At 31.4% G+C, this 23,164-nt stretch overlaps 1 protein-coding gene across 1 annotated transcript in view; it reads right to left on the reverse strand.

The window, feature by feature from the left end:
• Window positions 1-23,164, reverse strand: part of LOC127700793 (uncharacterized) — a 37,959-nt gene that overhangs the window by 3,940 nt on the left and 10,855 nt on the right. Inside the window, exons 4-8 of the mRNA XM_052204446.1 lie at window positions 21,287-21,403; window positions 19,108-19,224; window positions 14,950-15,039; window positions 11,524-11,595; window positions 4,619-4,744 (exon numbers count right to left, since the gene is read on the reverse strand). Of these exons, the coding sequence (XP_052060406.1) occupies window positions 4,641-4,744; window positions 11,524-11,595; window positions 14,950-15,039; window positions 19,108-19,224; window positions 21,287-21,403 (500 nt within the window). The 3' untranslated portion in view covers window positions 4,619-4,640. The remainder of the gene's footprint in view (window positions 1-4,618; window positions 4,745-11,523; window positions 11,596-14,949; window positions 15,040-19,107; window positions 19,225-21,286; window positions 21,404-23,164) is intronic.

Raw genomic sequence — 23,164 nt, forward strand, 5'->3', positions numbered from 1 at the left:
ATATTTAGGAGTGTATAGGTTCGAGCGTGTTCTTGGTTTCAATCAATTTCGACAGGAAACGCAAGCCATGGATTGTCATATCAAGAAAGAGATGAACAGGCGCTGCTTGAATTCTGTTTTAGAAGAATGGAAGGTTCACATAAGAAACATTGAGCTTTAATGTCAAAAGAAATCAGTTCTTAACCGACCTTCATCGTCAATTCCTAGGTTTAAGTGAAGATATGAAGCAAACATAGGCTATTTTTCAATATCAATTGGATAGATGCGATCGACTTAGTACCTTAAGTTTAAAATATTCATAGAAACGACAAAATTTTTAGCGAATACTGAAGAACGATGTGAACTGTCTTTCATTCTTCTTTGAAAGCCCCTGGTAGTCGAATCAAGTACAATATATTATCATAAAGATGATAGACCAAAGAGGACCGCAGTAAGATTTAATAAGAGTTTTGACTTGTGAAAATCAAGTCTACCAAAATTAACAAATATGTTTAGATTAAGAAAATAATGAATAATGTTGATACCAGTTAATCAAAAATGATTTAAACAAAGTACAATTTGTCCTTTTAAAACAAGATATTTTTAAGGACTTCTATTCCTTTGATAAAGCAGTTGTAACATCACTCTATAAAGAAATAGTTTTAAATTGATGCGATCACCCTTTCATGTTAACCTATCTTTAACCGAAAATGTAATCTGATACGGGAAAGACCGACTAATAGACAGGCGGACACACAGACCGAAAACAAGCATAACATCCCATACTATTGTTTTCGAAGCATAACAATTACGATAACACAGGAGACAAACACGGCCAATGTTCCTGACTACAGATAGGCAGATAAAAAAGTTTAACAGTTAAATATTTTTAGATATGCCTTCTTCTATGAATCTAAATCATCGGTATATAAAAACACAACGTACATATAATTAAGTTAAAAACAAATCAGTTCAGGGGAAGAATAAACTCTACAATAGCGGTATAAGAGAAAACAAAAGCATACGTTCAAGCTATGCAATGATAAGCAATTATACATATAAGATCATGTAGTTACGGAGAGCAAGTACTTGACATCCTGATATAAATCATGCAATCTTACACACTCATTATCTCATTATTTTTTGGCTGCACTTTAGTAAATTACATGCATCAAAAGTAAAAAAAAAAAAAACAGTACAAGAAAAAAACGTATTGTACACGGCCACCATAATAAAATGGCACCGAGTTTTAAATGTTGAAAATGGAATGTTACGTTACAAACATCGAGTGTTGACTTATACAGATGTTGAATTGAATGTTGATTTTTGAAAATCGAATTTTGAAATCGAACGTTAAATATCTCTAAACAGCATACGAAATTATGAAAAGCAAAATAATGTTGAATATTTTATATTAACCTATCGAATTTTGAAAATATATATTTTTTTTTCAAGTTAAGTGTTTAAAAGATAGGTGGAAGATTCCAAATTGATATATGAACTCACAAGTCAATGACAAACTGACAACACCATAGCAAATAAAACAGACCAAATGTCAATCAACAGTCTACATAACACAACACAGAAAACTAAAGACTGAGCAACACGAACCCCATCACAAACTGATGGTGATCTCAGATGCTATGGAAGGGTACATAGATCGATGAACATTCTATAAAGGTCTAAAGTACACGTTGAGTAGTATTAGCTTTTTTGTTGTGTTTTGCTTTATATGCAGGTAAATGAAATATAATAAACAAAACGGGACTAATCGATATTCAGGGCGGGAAGTTATAACTAATATTGAAAAAATGATAAATGTTGGATGAGTTAAAACTTAACCTACCACCATGCCATTGACAAATGTCACAAAGAGGTGCCATGGGTTTTAATGTACAAAGACCTGAAGCTACTGTCTGAAACAGACGTCAGCATGATAAGGGGATAAAGTCTCATAGGGGCAATGGATAACTAAAATTAGAAAAAGCGACGTAAGGCATACGGTAGTTTTACAGCCGATTTCAATGAGTGTGTAGCTAAAAGTAATATATTTGGTTAGCTTGCTTGCTAGCTGAACCGTGAAGTCATTGTTAGGTAAGATATACTACCCTCCGTTCAAAGTAGCCTAGTCCTATAGACAGATAGATTGGTTATCTGTCGGACTAGTCTAATCTTAAAGGAGGGTAGTTTACCTAACCTATCAATGACTTCACGGTTCAGCTAGCACACAAGCTAACCAAAGATATTACCTTTGCCTACACACTCATTGATATCGGCTGTAAAAACACTACACGGAAAACTAATAATTGCACAACATAAACGCAACTACAAGAAAACGGGGATAAACTAACTCAATTGCCTGCAATTTCCACTCTTCTATCGACACCCACAATGTACCTCTAGTTTAGATAAAGTGTAACATTTGGTGATAAGAAAACACAGATAGGAAATTGACTTTTGTTTGAATTTAAGAACTCCCAAAAATCATTAACAATAGTTATATGTAAGATAAACGGTGATTCTCAAAACACTACGTAGAAAACTAATAATTGCACAACATTGACTCAACTACAAAAAAAGGGGGGACGAATTAACTCAGTTGCATGCGATTTCTACTCTACGATCAACACCAACCGTGTAAATCTAGATTAGATAACGTATAAGGTAAAACAGATGGAAAAATAACTCTTGTTTCAATTTAACACATCCCGAGATTCATTAACAATCGGTATGGGCAAATTCACTTACCTTAAAATTAAATCAAATATGAACTGAAATGAAAACATGGGAAGGCAAGGCTAAACTATTAACTATAGAAGCAGACATTGCAAAATTGAATAGCAAACATTATGGAACCTAACGCAAAGCCAAAACGAACCCTTTAAAAACAAGCATAGTTAGCTTAGTTGTTCTATCTGTGGCACCCGTCGTGTTATTCACAGAAAGTAAAACTTCAGTGATAAGAAGAATCCGGCCATGTCGTCTTCTAACGAAATAGAGACGGGTTTGTAGTTCAGAAATGGAACATAAGTCTTACTGCCTAATGACAGAAGTCCAGTTTAACATATTTCTATACCCCAGTCAGATTATGTTGAAAATCGCGAATGTTTAGATATGATTATAAAAGTTGAAACCGAACGTTAAAAACGAATGTTAAATGCTTTAAATTGAATGCTGAAATTGAATAAGACTACTGCCTCCAATTCAATAAATTAATACTGCAAATCAAATGTAGAATTTAAATGTAAAATTTAAAAGATTGAATGCTGAAATTGAATTTAGAAAGCAGCAAGGGTTGCCTATTATTGCTTACATCCACTTTTTTAAACTTTGGTGGATAGTTGTCTCATTGGCAATCATACAACATCTCCTTATTTTGTTATAGGGTAACCAAAAGTAATTAAGACTGAAATAATGGCATATCAAGAAAAATACATATGGAAATACATGGTAAGCAAACGAGAGACGAAAGATTCCAAACTAATCCAAACTCATATGCAAGAATATTCATTACCTAAGACATAAATTGCTATACATCGCACTCTGTTTTTTTTTAAATTGTTTTTTAAATAATGAGAACTTTTTTTGTATCAGACTATTTTTTTTTAACTTTGTCATAAACAGGGATAACTTTACTTTTATAAAAGAATGTGTTTAGAAGGAGTTGGTTCACTAATTTTTTAACTGCAATCATGCTATTAAAATATGTTGCAAACCTATGTTAAAATATCCATATCTTTCAGTTAAAATAGATTTTGACTAATTGTGTCATTAGTTATGTATTTGTGACGTCATAAATATAGGTGATTTTCGTTAAAACCTGATTTTTGTGCATAATGTAGCAAAATCTATGATAGGTTTCCGAAAAATAACAGTGGCGTCACCCCTTGCTCACAAATAGTTTTGCCTTAAATATTCTGTATATATCATATGCTTTATCTTTCAACCACAATTTCAATGGCGGGGGTTGGCGCCACATATGAAATCAGAATGATAGGTCGAAAAGGTGACTAGTTTCTAGAAACTGTAATAAAACTTAATCTTTTCCCATTTCAGGCTAAAATATTTATAGATATGAAGCAGATATACAATGCATACAAAAATAAAACATTTTGTAATACATACACATAAGATTTACTCAAGCAATCGAATGCAAAAAAATAATACCCCTTTACACGGCCGTTTATTGAGGTTACTAGCTCTATTCCTTTATCTTTTTTGCATAGTAACAAAGAAAACACAAGAGTTCCATGACCCCAATTTTATTTCTATTTTCTGAAAGCAAATTATATAAGAATTATCTTCTCATATTCTTCAAATTTTATCATTTAGTTTTCTTTCTATCACACAAAGTTGTTTTTCCATGTATAATCTAGGATCATCTATACAAAAATCTTACAATTTTGTGTATCCTGTAGCTCGAAAAAAAAAATCTGTTGCCCATACCTTTTATCATATTGTATTGGAAAAAGCATGATATAAACTAAATTTTTGCAAATAAACTTCTATAAATTTTAATTCAGACCCCTGATCTACTTTAGTCGAATCAATTTTCATTCCATTTCTTTGGCAAAAACCCCAAAAAAAACATTTGCACAATAGATTTTATGACAAAAGCTGTTAAACAAGACTTACGTACATGTTATATAACGGAATGTACTCTAAATGTTTTTCCCCAGTAAAATTGTTTCATTGACTTCCTCGTTTCCGCAAATAGTGAAATCTTCCAATTCTGTTTGAAGAATATTTTTTTCCTTGCATTGTACTGGAAAATAGAAAATATATTTGTGAATCAATTTTGTATAATAACACATGCATTTTAGACTCACCGATTTAAAGATTTGAATACGGCTGATTATTTAGAATAAGCCCTCATTACATCAGCAATAACACTATATTATGTCAATAACATAAATCGTAACAATTTTTCAATGATGCTCGAGGCCAAAAATTTGACCTTCCAAATCCTAATACAAACGTTGAAGAGCTAATAAAACCAAAATATGTTTGTAATGATTGAACACACGTCATCACTTAATTTACGTTAAATACATGTAAAAAATAAGATTGATTTCATGTTTTACTTTACTACCTATATATTCGATCTTTAAAGTAGCTTTCTTTGATATTTGCTACATCCTTATTTTTACAAATAATCTGATTTTTTAGAAAATAAGTGCAGTATCAATAATGTTCATGTTTGCATAACTTTTTTATATTCATACCCAGGATTATTATCTTTTATGTCTTTGGTAAATTAGTAATAACAATTAATTTACCATATAAAAAAAACCAATCCAAATTTCCTCAACTAATTACCAGTTAGCAAAAAGATACAAATAATATTTCTTGTTCACGACAGAAAGGACAACTACCATTTGATCTATTCATTTGTAGTCTATCTTCTGTATAGCAAATAATGTGTAGTAGCTTTCATTACAGAATGTGCTGCTTTTCTATCAGCAACATTTTCATGAACACAGTTAGAAATGAATTCCCATGGCAACCCCGATTCAAAATACAGTTCCCAATTTAGTTCACAGTTTGTGCAAAAGCGGTATCAACAAAATATTGAATATTTTTTAACATGCTTTCTATATTATTATGATGTCATTTTTTTTAATAATGTCAGATGTAAATGATGCTTTAACATGTTCAAGTCAACAGAGGCTGTAAAACATTTCGTATATATATCCAAGACATTATTTAAATATACAGTTTTAATCCAACTTTTCAAGAAAAAAATGCATAATATAATTAATTCCTCTTTAGCTCAAAAGTAAAATTTCCTAAATGTACTTCTTGAAATTCTTACCATTGAACCAAACGATCGCTGTAATATTCTACAGTTGAATTATATATTCTATATTTTAGTTTGACCAACTCCTTTTGTAATAGAGCAAGTACAAGTGGGAAAGTCTACATGATAACCAATATTTCCCTATGGAATTCTATTTCTGCACATCTGAATTAGTAATGTACAGTTCTGAAAATTTTTGATATTCAAGTTTTACAAAACTTCTCAAATTAATCTTTTATTTATCACATAGTCTCTGCTTTTTATGCAGACAACAAATAGTCCGCGACACCTGGTCAATTTGTAGAAGTCTAAAGAAAAAGAAGATATAATATGATTCCCAATGGGACAACTATCCCAAATTTACCAACGAACGAGTATTTAAACTACAGATAGAAATACGGCCACAAAATTGAGAAAATAGTTATATCACATGGTAACGTTATAAAAGGGCCATTAAAGTTGTAAAAGTGAAAGATTTAAATTAAAAAGCTAAAAAAAGATACTAGAGGAAGAACGCCATAAAACGCAGATTTTATGATATCACCACAAGGTCGCAATGACGATGTGTCATTTATTACAAGCAAATCTCAGCAATACTTACAACTCCTCGTCCAAACAAATTGCTTAAATTTGCCTTTTTATTTTCCTTAGAAACTATGCGTTGTTTCTCACTTGAATTGTTTCACTTTTTTTGTCAAGACCTATTATAGCCGTCTGTACGGATTGGGTTTTTTCATTGTTGAAGGCTGTACGGTGGCCTATAATTGCCTACATCCACTTAATTTGAACTCTGGTGCATGGGATCATTCGCAATCATACCACATCTCCTTATTTTTACAACGAATTACCACAACTGGCACAAGGGTTATACTTTAATTGCATCGTAATCAAGATATTGAAATCAAAGTGCTGATGGCTATTTTGGAATGAAATAAAATTTTGTGTCCCAAATTAAAAAGTGTGTGTAATTAGTTTTCACAATGATTTTTATATCTCCTGCTATTAAATTCCCTGTTTTTAAGAATATATTTGTTTAAAGAAAAGTTACTTTCAATTAGACAAAAAATTAAAAAAAATGTGGTTCTTAATACCGTGATAAGTTTACAACGCAATCTTAAATCCATGTAGTTACATCCTACACAAATTGTGTTTCTTTTTCTTTCGAATAAAGCACTAACTGTATAAATTGTGTTTCATTTTCTATCGACTAAAGCACTAACTGTGTACATTGTGTTTCCTCTTCTTTCAATTAAACCACAAACTGTGTACGAACAAAATCTCTGTATTACTGAAAAATTATTACACCAGGGTTTTCGATATCACAAACTTGTCAAAACAATTCCTTAATTTTATCATCGGTACAAGGACATCATTCGTAAATATAAATCAACGTGCAGACATCTTATACGTTCAGGTATTTCACATCCCATCTGTTATGGTAATATTCTATACAAAGCACAAAAATCTGGCCATTCACCTCAAAAGATAACAAAACCTTTAAACAGACTTATTCAGAAGGGATATAGTTACGATACTGTTTGTCAGGTCATTAAAGATGGCAATTTTTGGAATTGATATTGATTCACTCATAGGGTCTTTGTATCGGAAATAAGCACATTTGTTCTTAAATCAGTTGTTGGCATGATATGGGTTATGTTCTTCTCGTATATTTTATGATGGTATGATACTAAACCCCTAACGGGAGGGATTGTGCTTGATTTTCATATGATGAAGACATAATCTTTCAATCAGTTTAATTGAGGTCTGGAGCTGGCATGTGAATAACTGCTAGTAGTCCTTTGTTAATTTATGTTGATCATTGTCATTTTGCTTAGTTTCTTCTGTTACCTATTCTAACATCGGACTAGGACTTCTTTTAAACTGAGTTTTACTGTGCGTATTACTGTGTGTTTGTTTATTCTACATTGACTAGAGATATAGGGGAGGGTTGAAATCTCACAAAACATGTTTAACCCCGTCGCATTTTTGCGCCTGTCCCAAGACAGGAATATCTGGCCTTTGTTATTCTTGTATGTTTTTTTTTAAATTTTGGCTCATTTATATGTTTCGGAGTTATGTGTGACGTCCATTTTCGGTGAACTAGTATACATTTTTTTAGGGGCCAGCTGAAACCCGCCTCCGAGTGCGGGATTTTCTCTCTGTGTTGAAGACCCATTGGTGGCTTTTAGCTGTTTTTCCTCTTTGGTCGGATTGTTGTCTCTTTGACACATTCCACGTTTCCATTCTCAATTTAATGTTTTCTTTTTTCCCACTTAACCACTAACTGTACATCGTGTTCCCTTCACATTTAGATAAGCCAATAACTTTTTACATTGTATTCCCTTTCCTTTAAACTAAGTGACTAACTATGTACATTGTATTGCCTTTTCTTTAAATTTGAAAATATAGTATAGATTATGTTCCAAACATTCTGAAAGCGTTTTATTATACATGTTAATGAACGTTATTTTATGATAAAATAATTAGTAACTTTTCCAGAAGCGTTTACTTCGTATAAGGAACCCACAGTAAATGAAAAGGTTTGCAAATGGTTTGAATGGTTTTTTAATGAACGTCTAAAAACACTTTTAATTCTTTCTGAAATGATAAACTTTATTTTTACGTCAGACTTAATGTTCAAGTCCAGGGTATATCATCTTTCGTTGCATATGATTATTTACTTTTAACACATGGCAATATAATATTCTGATCAGGACAATTTCTCTCAGTAAAAATAATGTTTCAACATAACTCTTATTAAAATATGATTCGAGAATTGGGTCCCTTCTGTTCATATAACTTCCATCGTTTCTACTTATTTAAACATCATTGACTTTCAAATAATTGGGTTTGAGAATTCCTGATATAGGTAAATCCACAGATTCAAAGATAAGCGCTTCCAACGCACGAAATTTATAAAGTATTTTTTTTATTTATGTAAAGGGTATCAAACCTTTCAACTTTTCTTTTGAATGCTCAACATTTTTTACATTTTCATAAGACGAAAGTACGTTTCAGACGGTTATTTTTAAAAAGGAAAGTAAAATATCGAACTCCAAGGAAAATTCAAAACGGAAAGTTCTTTATCAAATTGCAAAATCAAAAGCTCAAACACATCAACCGAAAGGAAAACAACTGTCATATTCCTGACTTGGTACAGACATTTCCTTATGTGAATATGGTGGATTAAACCTTTTTTCACATCTAGCTAAGCATCTCACTTGTAGGACAGTCGCATAGAATTCTATTATATTGACAACAATGTGTGAGCAAAACAAACAGACATAATAGGTAAAAATGTCAAAATTTGGATACAGCAATCAACATTGTGCTATAATCTTAATTACTATAAAAACAAACAACAATGTCAACAAAGAAATACAAAATTGCATATAGACACTCTACAGACAAAGCACATAGGCATAAACGAAAAACAAGAATACAAAAATGACCACAATATGACTGTACACGGATTATTACAGCATTTTGTCACCATAGACTGCTCCCTCAATTTGACAAACCTGAAGATCATAAGAAGTATTTTCTAAAAATAAAATACATTAATAGAGGTATTGATTTTATTAATTTGTCTAGTTTTTTTCATGACTCTATCGTTCAAAACTTTATACCTCCATATTTTGATAACATTGAGCCACCGATAATTTCTTATTCGTATAAAAACCCAGTAGAAGTATAATTTTTAATTATACGTCAGTTACATCAGACGTCAGTATAGAAAATAATGCTCCTTCAACATGAGACTGGGAGACATCGAAGTTAAGATATGATCCCTGTGGCTATGTAATTATAGGGACCTCAACATCGTTCAAGACCGAGAGGTTATAAACTTTCTGCAAAAAGGACCAAAATATCGTCCACCGTCGATCGAAAATAAATTGGAAAGAGTGTCGTCAGGTTATTAAAGATGCTCTTTCATCTTATTGTAAAAAATGGTATAAACGGGAAAAATCTGACAAAAAGTCACTTGATTCCTTTCTAAATAAATATCTGAGTATTGTTGATATTCGCATTAAATTTCGAAAATAATTTAGAAATAAATAAAAGAGTAAGTAATACGCCCATTTCTAGGTAAAAACAAAATTCCAGTACTATCAAAGCATTTTGCCTTCGTTCCGGCCGACAAAGCAGCCAGCAATGTGGTGGTGGTATGACGTAAATACTACACGGAAGTCCTTAAGAATGAAATTATACATTCAGATACATTCAGACTTGTTCCTTTACTGTTATGAATCACAGTTCATGGCCAATCTCAGAAAAGAACCGTCTAAATTCCATTTAATTGATCAATTCACCAACAATTACCGTTATCTTGATGATATTTTATTTCGTTAAATAATCAAGAATTCTCTAAATATTCTGCTGAAATTTATACAAAGGAACTTACTTTATATAAATCAAATATTAACAGCAATAACTGTCCTTTCCTAGATTTAGATACTTCAGTATTACACAAGAAACTCTACACAAAAATTTACGACAAAAGGGATGATTTTTCTTTCCCTATTGTTAATTTTCCCTTTTTGGACGGTGATGTTCCTTTGGCACCGTCTAAAGGTATTTATTTACCCTAACTCGTTCGCTATGCTTGTGTCTGTAGTGACGTTTTGGATTTCAATGAGCGTAATCTATGTATTACTAGTAAATTATTAAGTAAGGAATTTCGTTACCACAAATTACTTACGATCCGGGTAAACTTATCAATCCTTTAAAAAAAACTTATTCTAAAAGGTTACCTATTCAACATTGTAATCAAATCTTTGAATATTGTTCTTATTTGTATAAATATTGATTTTGTTATCAGTAAATTAAAACCATACTAAATATTACACATATGTACTTTCATGGTACTACAATCTGTCGATGCCTATATGTTGGCATTGCACAAGGTCATGTTTTTCTCCGACTATTAATGACGTCTTTACACTAAATTAATTGGATGTTGGATGTGCAATGATTGATATTTTAGTCTTAGATACATGATTTTTTTATTAGTTGTTATTGGCTTTGAACTAGCTATCAGTAACTGCAAGTACTCTAAGATTTGTACTTAGTGTCTTTTTGTTGTGGGGATGTATAAGTACCCGTCCACGTCCACTCTGTGTTTTGTTAGATGTATTTCTATTTGTATCAATCTGATGAGTTAAGCCTTTTTCAACTGATTTTTATAATTTGCTCTTAAGTTGTACTGTTACGCCACTGTCCCAGGTTAGGGGAGGGTTGACCGATCACAAACATGTTTAACCCCGCCACATTCTTTATGTACCTGTCCCAAGTCAGGAACCTGCAGTTCAGTGGTTGCAGTTGGTTCATGATTGTGATATTTGTTTTTCGTAAATTGTTTTGTTATAAATTAGGCCGTTAGTTTTCGCAATTGAATTGTTTCATATTTTTCATGGCGAGGCTTTTTATAGCCGACCATACGGTATGGGTTTTCTCATTGTTGAAGGCCGTACGGTTGCCTATAATTGCTTACATCCACTTCATTTGAACTTTGGTGGATAGGTGTCTCAATGGAAATCATACCACATCTCCTTATTTTTATATAGGACAACAACACAATGACTGAATGTATAAATACCGAGTCACGACAAAAGCATATTACCAAAAATGGACTAAACATTAAAGGTAAAAATAAACAAAGATCAATAAAAAGAACACTATAACACTTAATTAAGAAAATAAACAACGCCAGAACCTATTATTAAGCCGTTCTAATTACCTACCTTTGTTTTCAATGCAAAATATTGAGATGATCAAGCCAAATACTGCACCAAATGGTAAGAAACTTAAATGTCCTGAAAAAAAAGTAATGATATTTAATAAACAAATATGTTTAATTTGTTTTCATTTGTGTCTTGTCGAAGTTCCACCGACCTAAATCAAGGTTAAGCGCTGAAAGAGAAAGAACAACTTACTCTTCAAGAAAAACGGAAGATACAAATTGGATATTTAACTGAGAAGTTTAAGATAAACTGCATACGCCATGCCAAGTGTGTTTTATATAAATCAGTCTACCTGTTTATTTGTTTTCTCATAATTAACGGATAATTTAATTATTGTTCCTTTTTCTCTGTGATAAGGATTTTAAACCATTTTTATCATCTAATCAATTGTGAGTGTCCATTCAATTCTAAAAATCAAATTAAAATTTACTATATGTCTTAACTTGATTAATGTTTGCAATTTTAACAGCTAAAAGTATTCGTAGGATTTTTTTATGCAAATAATATGAGACTTATATATATCAGTCGAAAATATCAGAGATATAAAATACGAAAGCAGTTCGAAAAAAATAGAATAACAAAAATACCGAACTCCAAGGAAAATTCAAAACGAAAAGTTCTTTATAAAATGGCAAAATCAAAAGATCAAACACATCAAACAAATGGGAAACAACTGTCATATTCCTGACTTGGTTCAGACATTTCCTTATGTAGATAATAGTTGATTAAACCTGGTTTTATAGCTAGCTAAACATCTCACTTGTATGACAGTTGCATAGAATTCCTTTATTTTGACAACAATGTGTGAGCAAAACAAACAGACATATTAAGTAAAAATGTCAAAATTTGGAGTACCACCTGTGTCCATCCAACTGACCGTTTATATGAATCTGATTTTATACAAAAAATTCGAAGACAAAAGTATCCCTTTTTCTTTCACATTTGTATAAATTGATAATGTCCAGTCAAGAAATAATCCAAATGCGAGTGCGTGCCGATATGCCCGCGAACTTGTCATTCTGAATACAAACAAGCAAAGAAGGCCTGCTTCTTATTAAACAAAATCTATATTGCTGCATATGAATGAATCTTTGAAAACTGGGCGTTTCCATTGTCAACTTTTCAATTTTCAGTAGTAACTTATTCTATGTGCCAGCGTATAGCGTTGATAAACTAGAGAAGCAAAGAATCTGTACATCCCAAAAAACATCTTGAAATTTACAAACGTACAATTTTCAGTTCAATGTGTCATAATTTTCCCAAATAATGCTTTTGAGATACACATTGATACTATGGTCTGCACGACGGATATTTACCCGTTTCTTGAACAAATGCTCAATTGATGAATTTATCGTTATTATCATTATTTTTGTATGTGTATGTGACCGACGATGAATATACGGACACATAGAAATTATAGTTCTCGTGCATCCTCGATCTTGGCAAAACAAATGGTAGAGATATACTGGGAAATCATGACGTTAATACAATCTCTTTTAAATTTAGGATGACGAAATGAAGAAATGAGGAGATGGCGTCTTTATATATTTGTATTTGCTGAAATACAATACAATATGACTTAAGTTAAGTTATAAATTTGAAATATGACAATTGCTTTCCAGTAGTTACATGAGATGTCCATAAGAAACTCACATTTCGTGATTTTTCAACTCTTGATTTATCTTAATATTATTAATATTCATTCTTACCATACTTCTTTCTACTTGAAATTCAGTACCTGACTTTTCTGAGGTAAATGTATATAATGGATTATTGAAATCGTATCAATTTCTTATAAATTTGAACCCATGCATTATTTTTTTAATGTATTTTGCTCGAGAAAGATTTTTTTTTAAATCCATGCCCACATTTTAATAAGTAAATAATTGTTGCGTTTCCATTTTGCCAAGACTAAGCAATGAAATTTTGAATCAGGTAATAAGATTGTTCCAGACAGGAATAAAATGCTGCTGCTAAACAATTTCACGTCAGAAACCACCTTTCACTCCTTAAAACAACGATACAGCAGACGGGATGAGTAAATGACCTCCCATGATTATGTTAACCTCAATGACAACGCCGCGTGTATACAAATCCGTCGCAAAGCCATTTGCGAGAAACATTTATGATTACAACGTCAACTGCTAAACAAGTCGTTAAATGTCATGGCTGACATTTTCGCGCCAAAAATATTTCTCGCCCACTGAAATGCCACAGAATCCATTACATAAAACAGTTTTAATTTTCACAATTCAAACATCATAATAGTGGCAAAACTGGTGACCGAGAACAATAGAAAATTCACCCTTTTTATGAAAAAACGAGAAAATCAATAGTAAAACATTGCCGGTGACTTTACTGATCAAAAGCTATTTCTAAATTACAATTGTACATTTTAAAGAAATCATTTGTTAAACTGTTCTATTAGAAGTATACATGTAAATACACGATGTTTTATATGCAATATTACCGATATAATGCATTAGAAACTTGTGAAACTGAAATTAAAAAAAAAAAGATGCTAATCTTTGTTGCATATTGATAAAAAAAAATTAGTAAAAAATCATGTCCAATATTTGGAGTGTTCCACATAGACTAAGTACTTAGCATGTTACAATTTCCAAAAATATACTCATTTTTCTTATCTCCAGTTTTCGAGTGCACCGGTCTGCTCTCTCTTTTCACGTGAACTTTCAATATAAAAGTATTTTCTTTTTGTGAGTATAACAATTTAAAAATCGAGTATGTGCAGGTTCCAAAATTAAAGACAAATACTTAAAAAAAAAAAAAATAGGTTATCTGTCACAAGATCTGTACAATTTTTTTAATACAATTTGAAGGAAAGGTCGTCACGATTTGTTTTCGTGTATTTGCTGTCTTCTCGATCTATTCATATTCAATATTTACATTAGGATAAGGTCCGCTTGAATTTAACTAGTAAACACAAAGGTCATTAAAAACCATGAAAATGTCCAGTCTTTTTATAGCCTTTGTAAAACGTTTTAATATAAAGTTACTTTCTAATAAATAAGCAGATTCATACAACATTCAAAAGAACATTTTTGTCAAATTTAACTTATGCATCAAAATTTGTAGTAAGAAAAAGTTTACCGCTGATGTTTGTATGGTATAGCATTTCTTTAAAATGTTTACTACTCTGTTACTATGAGGGACAGTAAAACTAGTGTTATTTGTTTTTTAACTACATTTATTGTATTTGTTCCAATCTGAAAGTCGTCAATCACCATGTTATGTGCAATTATTTGGATAAAAAAGTACTGACAGTGCAACATAGTAATAAATTATTGTTCCTACACTTTGCTTTGATATTCATTTGTGCATTTTCCAATTTCCGACCCTCAAGTTGTTGGTTTTACTACGAATAAAAGATAACTTTTCATTTCATTTGAAATATTAAAAAAATACCTGTACATTTGCCTTCTTTAACAAGACCAGCAACTAATGGTATAGAAACCATCAATGATAACAGCAGAATCAAAATCAATCTTCTGAAAACTGAAATACAAACCAGTTAAAAGTATAAATCTTAACGTTTTATAAACATATTATTCATGAATTCATCAAGTTAGTATTTTCTGAAAAGTCACTCTTGAAAAAAGTTTGAGAACGACTGTGCATACACAAGTCAATTAAAAATGATCCACAATTTCTTAGAAACGAAATGTAAGAGAGTTATTTCTATTGTTTGGCAATAATTAAGTAAACGTTTTTGGAATAAATTTGATTTTAAAGTATAAATCAATATTTGTATATCTGGAGTTTTAATTTTCCAACAATTAAAAAAAATGAATAAAATAAAACCCATGTCTGTATGTTTGTAAAAACAAATCTTAATCTCATTGCAAAAAAAAAATTTTTGAAGACAGGCGGAATGAGAAATTCACACTCATGAAGTGATAACAAACGATAACGTCATTGGGGAAAACGACGAAAATACAAAAAGTCTACAAAACACCACTTAGCTAACATTAAAGATTGAGGAACACGAACTCCACTTAAAACCTCGGTGATCTCAAGTGCTCCGAAAAGTTTAGCAAATCAAACTACAAATATGGCACTGTCGTTTGCTCATGTTAGTTCACATTCGGTGGTAAGTCTCCTTTGGTAATGTCACATTCGAGGAAAAGAGTACGGGATTGTGGTTACGACAATTGGAACATATCCGTCATCATCTGTGAAACAGATATTCCATAACAATCAACCGACTTGTGAGATTGCATCCGTAAAAATTTCTTACAGATGAAAGATGAATTACATTTCACCACTTGAAACCCTTGGTTTAATAACTTCCTGTTAAGCAGAAACCCTCTTTGTAGGACAAACGCAAGATCTGGATATCGTATGAACTAGAAGATATATACTCCATATTCAGGTGCTTCATATCTTGATCTACATTTTAAAATTTACAAGGAGGCTCTGTTGAGAACAAAACTTTACAACAAAAGAGATGATCTCAGCTTCCTAATTAGAAACTGTCCATTTCTATGTATATGTTGTATATATCCAAAAGCTGATACGATATTCCAGACCTGCTGGCATTTCCTATTATGATTTCCTTGATATAGGGTTGCTGTTTACAAGGAAGCTATTAAACTAAGAGTGGTGAAGTTGAAATTATCCCTTCGAATAACTTCCGGACACCATCACAAGTAAGTTGACCGTTATGGAATAACGACGGATATGTGCCAATTGTCGTAACCACAATCCCGTTCTCTTTTCATCCAATATGACCTACAGAAATAGACTTATCACCGGGTTTGTACTTGCAAGAGCAAAACGAAAGGTGCTACAAATGGAGCATAGAATGTGAAATCGCCAAATTAGACTTATCACAGAGTTTGTATTTACATAAGCAAAACATGATTCATGAGGAGCAGGATTGGCCTTCACTTTCAAAGCACCTGCGATTTTTTGGTTTTAGTGGGTTTCATGTTGCTTAGTCTTTAGTTTTCTTTGTGGTCTTTTGTATACTTTTGTTTGTCTTGTAGTCGTTTTTTGTTTTATATCATGCTCTTTTAAGTTTTTCTCAAAATTCCTGTACCAAGTCAGAAATATTGCAGATTTTTTTCATTTGATCCGTTGATTGAAAGCGTTTGATTTTGTCAGTTTTTATGGACTTCCACTTTTTGAATTTGCCTTGGAGTTTGGAATTTTTGTTATACTAGTACTTTTTTTCATCGACTAACGGCTCTCTTTCCAGTTCACGACAGATATTTGAAAAATGAGAAGTCCAAGGTAGAGACATATCTTATCATAATCGAAGCAGTGGTCTACAAGCATTTTCTGTTTGATTTTATACAAAAAAATCAGATTTTATTTTTTAAATATTTTACTGTAGAAATCAAAATTTCTCAATTTATATTTTGGACTTTTGTTCAAAAACTTTTTTTTCCGTTTTCAATTTTCCTTAAATTCAATTTAAAGCAAACACTGCAATCAGAAACTTTTTGATCAGTTTTTTTCTTTAAAGTTAAAACATGCTCTTCTAGTTTTGTTATTGTTTTGCAAAAAGGTTTTGGTAATACAAAGATATACCTTTTATTCTTCAAATTGCAGGAATACCAAATAAAAATCAATTGGTTGGAAAAACAAAAATTCTCAATTTGTTTGTATTCTTGCAGATTTGAATTATTTTCCTCATATTTGGTTTTACAGCTTTTTCCGATAGTGTAAAACATAAATTTTAAAGCATTTTACATTTTTTATGTAAAGAACTAATTAGAAATCTGAAACCTGAATCAAAGAATTTGAGGCAAATTGAATACTTAAATAGGCGAAATCTACATTGCAAAGAAGACGAATAAACTAATAAACCTAAATACACAAACAATTAAAAAACAAATTTATCGATGGTTCAGACATACTAAAAACACTAGATTTACATTTGTCCGATGTAAAAAAAGTTTATTTATCATCTACTTAGAGTAAATGATTTATAAATTTTACTGTATGATAATAGCATTAAATTTCCGTGAATTACATATTTTCCGAAATGGTGTGTAACGGGCTGATATGAAAAATTTATCACATGCCTCAGCTATTATCACATGCCTTTCCGTAACGTTATCGCATGGCATTCCGGCATTACTCGGCAAATTCCGGAAAATACACCTCAATGTAACGTTTTCAGTGAAAAACATAACAAAGTAGGGTACAAAACAATAATTAGGAAAGGAAAAGGAAAAATATATCATGAAAGATGTAAAAAACAAAGTTTCCAGCATAATTTTGAAAGTTACTTTACAAATTTTGACTTTTCCAAAGAGAGTTCATTATGTTTTGTTGATTTTTTTTATTGTCATTATAAAAATATATAATACTGTTGTTTTTCTCCTCTGTTGAGGCATATGATAGTAAGATTTCATATCGGATGTATTACATTTCGCGTCCGACGTCCGTAAACTTTTCGCTTTTTGAACTTCAACTTGAGAACCACTTAAAAGGATCAATTAATATATTAAACTGTTTCTCCATTGTTGAACCATATGATAAAAAGATCATAACATGTCATTTTTCATATCAAATGTATTATCAGCCCTCGGTCAATATTAGCCCTCGAGCCAACGGCTCTTGGGCTCATATTGAACCTTTGGCTGATAATACATCCGATATGAAAAATGTCATGTAATAATCTGATAATATCGAGCAAACAACAACTAATATACAAACTGAAGGAAAGTAACACTAAAAATATAAACAAGCAACAGAAGATAAGCAAATGCATGAATATAACATCGTTTTAGAAAACTATATGCTCAAGTGACCCTGTATCGCTCACCTCTGTAAGAGGTACTATAAGTGCTTATACATTAACGTTACAAATGGGATGAAGAAACAGGTGTACACAATATTTCTGGTGAATTATAGGTCCGGGACGTAATAAAAAAATATGTGAGGTTGCACTGGTATATCAATATGGACATCTATATATTATAATTAGTAAATTTTGATAACTGTAACGGCAAATTTATGTCAGACACAGTTTGAGCTTTGTCAATATTTTGTGATAAATGGGCAGACGTACAGCCCACACATAATAAATTGACTTGTCATTGCATAATTGAAAATTTAGTTTTATAATGTTGTAATGTTGAAAACTGAGGTAATTTGGTTTTAAAATAAGGTTTATTGGGAATGAATATGGTACAGTATTAACTGGTAGGAAATACTGAATTCTTGTAGAGAGTTATTTTTAATTTTCTTATGATGGCAAGTAATCACGTAAAATATGAGGGGAACATTTTTTTCAAACAAAAACAGAAGAGTCAAGTTTAAAAAAAATGGCATTTTAAGTTCAGTCGAAATTTGTTTAGAAAAATCGAAATATTTATTGTTTATTCAATTACTAGTTTGATGTACTCAACAAATAGTAAGAGAGTATTTTTTTTAATTTTGAATACAACATGTTCTTAAAGATATCAATACATAGTGTACCTTATTTATAAAAGCTGAAGTAGCAAGATATTTGTTACAACTGATTAATAACTGCTATTTATAATTCAAAAAAGTGTATATATATCTCAATCATAACAGATTATACTACTCTAAGATACCATGCATTACCTTTGACTCTATTTTCTGGTTCCTTTGATAGAACGGGACAAACATTCGTAATTCGTTCTATCATGGTGGTAATGCTCTTTGACAAGGTTCTTCCTAAATTTGCCAAACAAGACTCTCCTGAAAATAATTTGTATTCAAAAGATATTTTCTGTTTTGGGAAATTACCTTTTTAGTGTAATCCATTTATCATGTTTCCTAAGGCAAATTATTTTTACTGCTGATTAATTTTAAAGTTCATAGTCCTATTCGTAAAAGAACAGTTATGAATCAATTTTACATAGGATGCTTAGTATAATAATAGTCTTACTTTTGACTTTAATTATTTATCCCTTGTAATTTTTCATTTACTGTGTATTTGCATTCAGGTGTCACAGGTCAAATTTATTCGTTCATTGTGTGTTAATTTACGTTTTTTGATTGAGTTAAGCCTTCCAATTGATATTTTATAGTGTGTTTTTCTATGTTGTGATGTTATACTATTGTTTCAGAAAAGGGAGAAGGTTTGGTACCATTAAAACGTTTAATTCCGCTGCAAATGTTTGCACCTGTCCTAAGTCAGGAATCTGATTACAGTAGTTGTCGTCTGTTTATGTAGTTCATACGTGTTTCTCGTTTCTCGTTTTTTAATATAGATTAGACCGTTGGTTTTTCCGTTTGAATGGTTTTACACTAGTAATTTTTTGGGGTCCGGTGTTCGGTGTGAGCCAATGCTCCGTGTTGAAGGCCGTACCTTGACCTATAATGGTTTACTTTTATAAATTGTAACTTGGATGGAGAGTTGTCTCATTGGCACTCATACCACATCTTCCTATATCTATTCATTTCATGCAGGGGCCTCGGAGGCCGAGTGGTCTAAGTAGTCGAACCACTGCATCACCAGCCTGTCAACACTGAGGTTGTGAGTTCGAATCCGGCACGTGGTTTCGACTCCAATCTTAATTGACTAGGATTGTCAGTTTTCCTGCCGAAGGTCAGTGGTTCTCTCCGAGCATCTCGGCTTCTTCCATCAATAAAGAATTACCGCCAGGAAATAAAACAATAGTGCTTAAAGTGACGTTAAACACCCATCAAATCAGTCGCATTCAACACAGGTAAGTTTGGTTTGACTTATAGTCGTGTAAAGTGAAAGAAAAATAAAATATGTTCATCTTTCTTGCAAGTTCCCCTTTTTATATATTATTTTCTATTACAGTAAAAACATTTGGAAGGTTTTAAATGTGTACCAATGCGAATGGGTTTGAAACAAATTGATTCATTTATGGTTTTTGTGTTATAACAATGAGCCTTTTATTGAAAACAAATGAATGATACAAGCACACCATAAAAATAGCAATTCAAACAACAGATATGATTTCTTTAGAATCACTTACATCTGTAACTGGTTTTTAAGTATATTGTACAGAACATACCTTTGTGGATATTTATATTAATTTGGGTTTGCTCGATTTTCGTGATTCTTTGTCCTATTGGGGTTGTTTTTCATTTTCAAAATTAGTATTAAACCGTTTGTTATATCCACTAATGTGTTATTTTTCAGAAAAGAAACCTATAAATTGCATGTTGAATCATTATAAAGGCTCGTTTCTATGTAAGCAGTCAAACGGAATTCAAAATAGTTGTTTTCTTTCACATATTACACTTGCCTCATATTACTTATCGGTTATCATATATACAAAATGGCGGGAATTGTATGTTTCTTTATGATGTAATCTGAGAATCTGAAAATTGTGAGAAATATCTGTTTGGTGTTTTGAGAAAACTTAAATTGACAGATTTTGGAATCATTAGTGTATTGATTTTTCTTCTTATTGATTTTTCTACTGTTATGAGCACTTGGTCCTTTATTATTCCGTTGTTCATAAATTTTCATCCAGACTGCACTAAAGTTCGACAGTTACCTTCGCGTAAGTACATGTGTATAATGAAAAAGCTTTAAACTTGTTTTTTCCAAACCAAACAAGTATCCTGTTTCAAATATTTAATAACTTATTATATGTACTTAACCAAACCTCATTTTTCACAGGTAGAATGAAGCTCATCTCTGCTGATATATGATAAAAGATTAGCATATATGGTGTGATATTGAGACAGGTATCTCCAAATGACCACAAATATGACAAAACATAGTTTAATTTAAATTGAGCTTATCAGTTTGAAACTTTCACCTTATGTATATTACCTGCACACTTCCGAAGTAAAGGTACCAATACTTTTAGGAACAAGTTACGAAAAACGTAAGAGATAAGACATCCTAGAAAAGTCCAACAAACTGCAACTGCCCAACACCATTTTATATCTGCAACAACAAAACAATATCCTCATGACCAGGCCATCGTTTCACAAAAAATCGTACGACAATCTTAGATCTTACGTCTGTCGAACGTCAAATCGTAAGTTTTTGACCGTTTCATAAACAATCGTAAGTAGAATTTTATCGTAAGTTTGATCGTAAACTTACGAGTGTTAACAGGCAGTCTTAAGTCATATCGTAGTGATTTAACCTATTGACATTTGGTGAAAATCAATAACATCAAATTTTCTTACAGAAAATTAAGTTTCATTAGTTAATCAAAATACATGTAAAACTCTTGTTATTTTGAAATAATTTAATTTTGGATGTAACGCGTCTTCTGATTGGCTGACGTTGTTTTGTTTATCAGCTCATAGACATAATTTTGTCATGTGACCGTGACGTCATCAACGTTTTTTTATGGTTTACTACGATTTAAAATGGAATTTAGAATTAAATTATAAGAAATGACTGTAATATTTTTTCTGTCTTCTTCATAGACAGAAAAAATATTACAGTCATTCCTTAAATAGAGAGGCGAACATCCTTAATTCCTGAAATAATCGTAAAACCATTTCTACATTTGAGTTTATTTTCACATCTTCTTTTTTATATTTACACAAGAAAATTAGAAACGCTTATTTACTAGTTCTCAAATCTATGTCATACTATCACTCACGTTTTACACGGAGTTAATGAAGTTAACAATAAATATTTATGCTAAGCTAAAATTGCCATCATTCCCTAACTAGTGTAGTCCTGTGGTTATACACTATTTCCGCGGTTGACGGTGCCCTTTATTGAATAGAATTTTTTGTAAATACATTACGATTGTTTAAAACAAATAACAGTTTAGAAATTGAGAAATTAATGATTGAATACATGAATGTAATGGTATGAATCCATAGTTTCAATGTAAATACACCAGTTGCCATGCGCTCTATCAGGTTCGCGTTTTTTAAAAGGTATAAAATGTATGCTGCAACCTCGTACTCAATACCTGTTAGGTTCTTTCTGATTAAACACATTTCTATAATTCTAGTTTTAATTGAAAAGTATGATCATTCACTTTGCCATAATGTGATTGTTTTTGTTTATACCTATAAAATTTTATTTTCAAATTAAGAATGTTGTAGGCATGTTGTTAAGGTGACGAGATTCTTATTTTCAAGCATTCAAGTGGATGGAAGGAAACATTGGAATTTCTCTATTTTTTCAAGATCCCACCTTGATGAAAGAAAATAAATTCAAGTCCCCACTTTCAAAGACATAAAAATTCACCCCTCCTCATCAAGTTCTCAATACTAATTATTATTATTATTATTCACTCTTCAGTTACAAATGACCAGCCCCAATCAAAATGAAGCAACTTGATAATTTACCAAGGCAACCCCTAATTTCCCTCTCTTTGTAATTATATAGTAGTTATATAACAGCTCGAACTAATATTTATTTCGCTATTGTTGTATGTTTTCCGTTATTCAACATGATGTCCCTCTCGATTTATCCCTTTCACTGTTCCTATACATACAAATATGGTTGTCTTTGTCAAAAATATTTTCGACAATTTCATTACAATTTTAAGACAGTCCCTAACATCGTCGATCATTGTACTTCTATGTATAAAAAAATACATTGATGGGAACGTCAACAAATTACAAACAAAGATATTAACAAATAATCCCGTAAGTTGCATCAACACATTTTGTTATATTACTTGACATGAAATTGTACAATGGCAAAATTTCATGCATACGGGAAAAATGT

This window comes from Mytilus californianus, unplaced genomic scaffold (genome assembly GCF_021869535.1).
Source record: "Mytilus californianus isolate M0D057914Y unplaced genomic scaffold, xbMytCali1.0.p SCAF_5, whole genome shotgun sequence".
Taxonomy (NCBI): domain Eukaryota; kingdom Metazoa; phylum Mollusca; class Bivalvia; order Mytilida; family Mytilidae; genus Mytilus; species Mytilus californianus.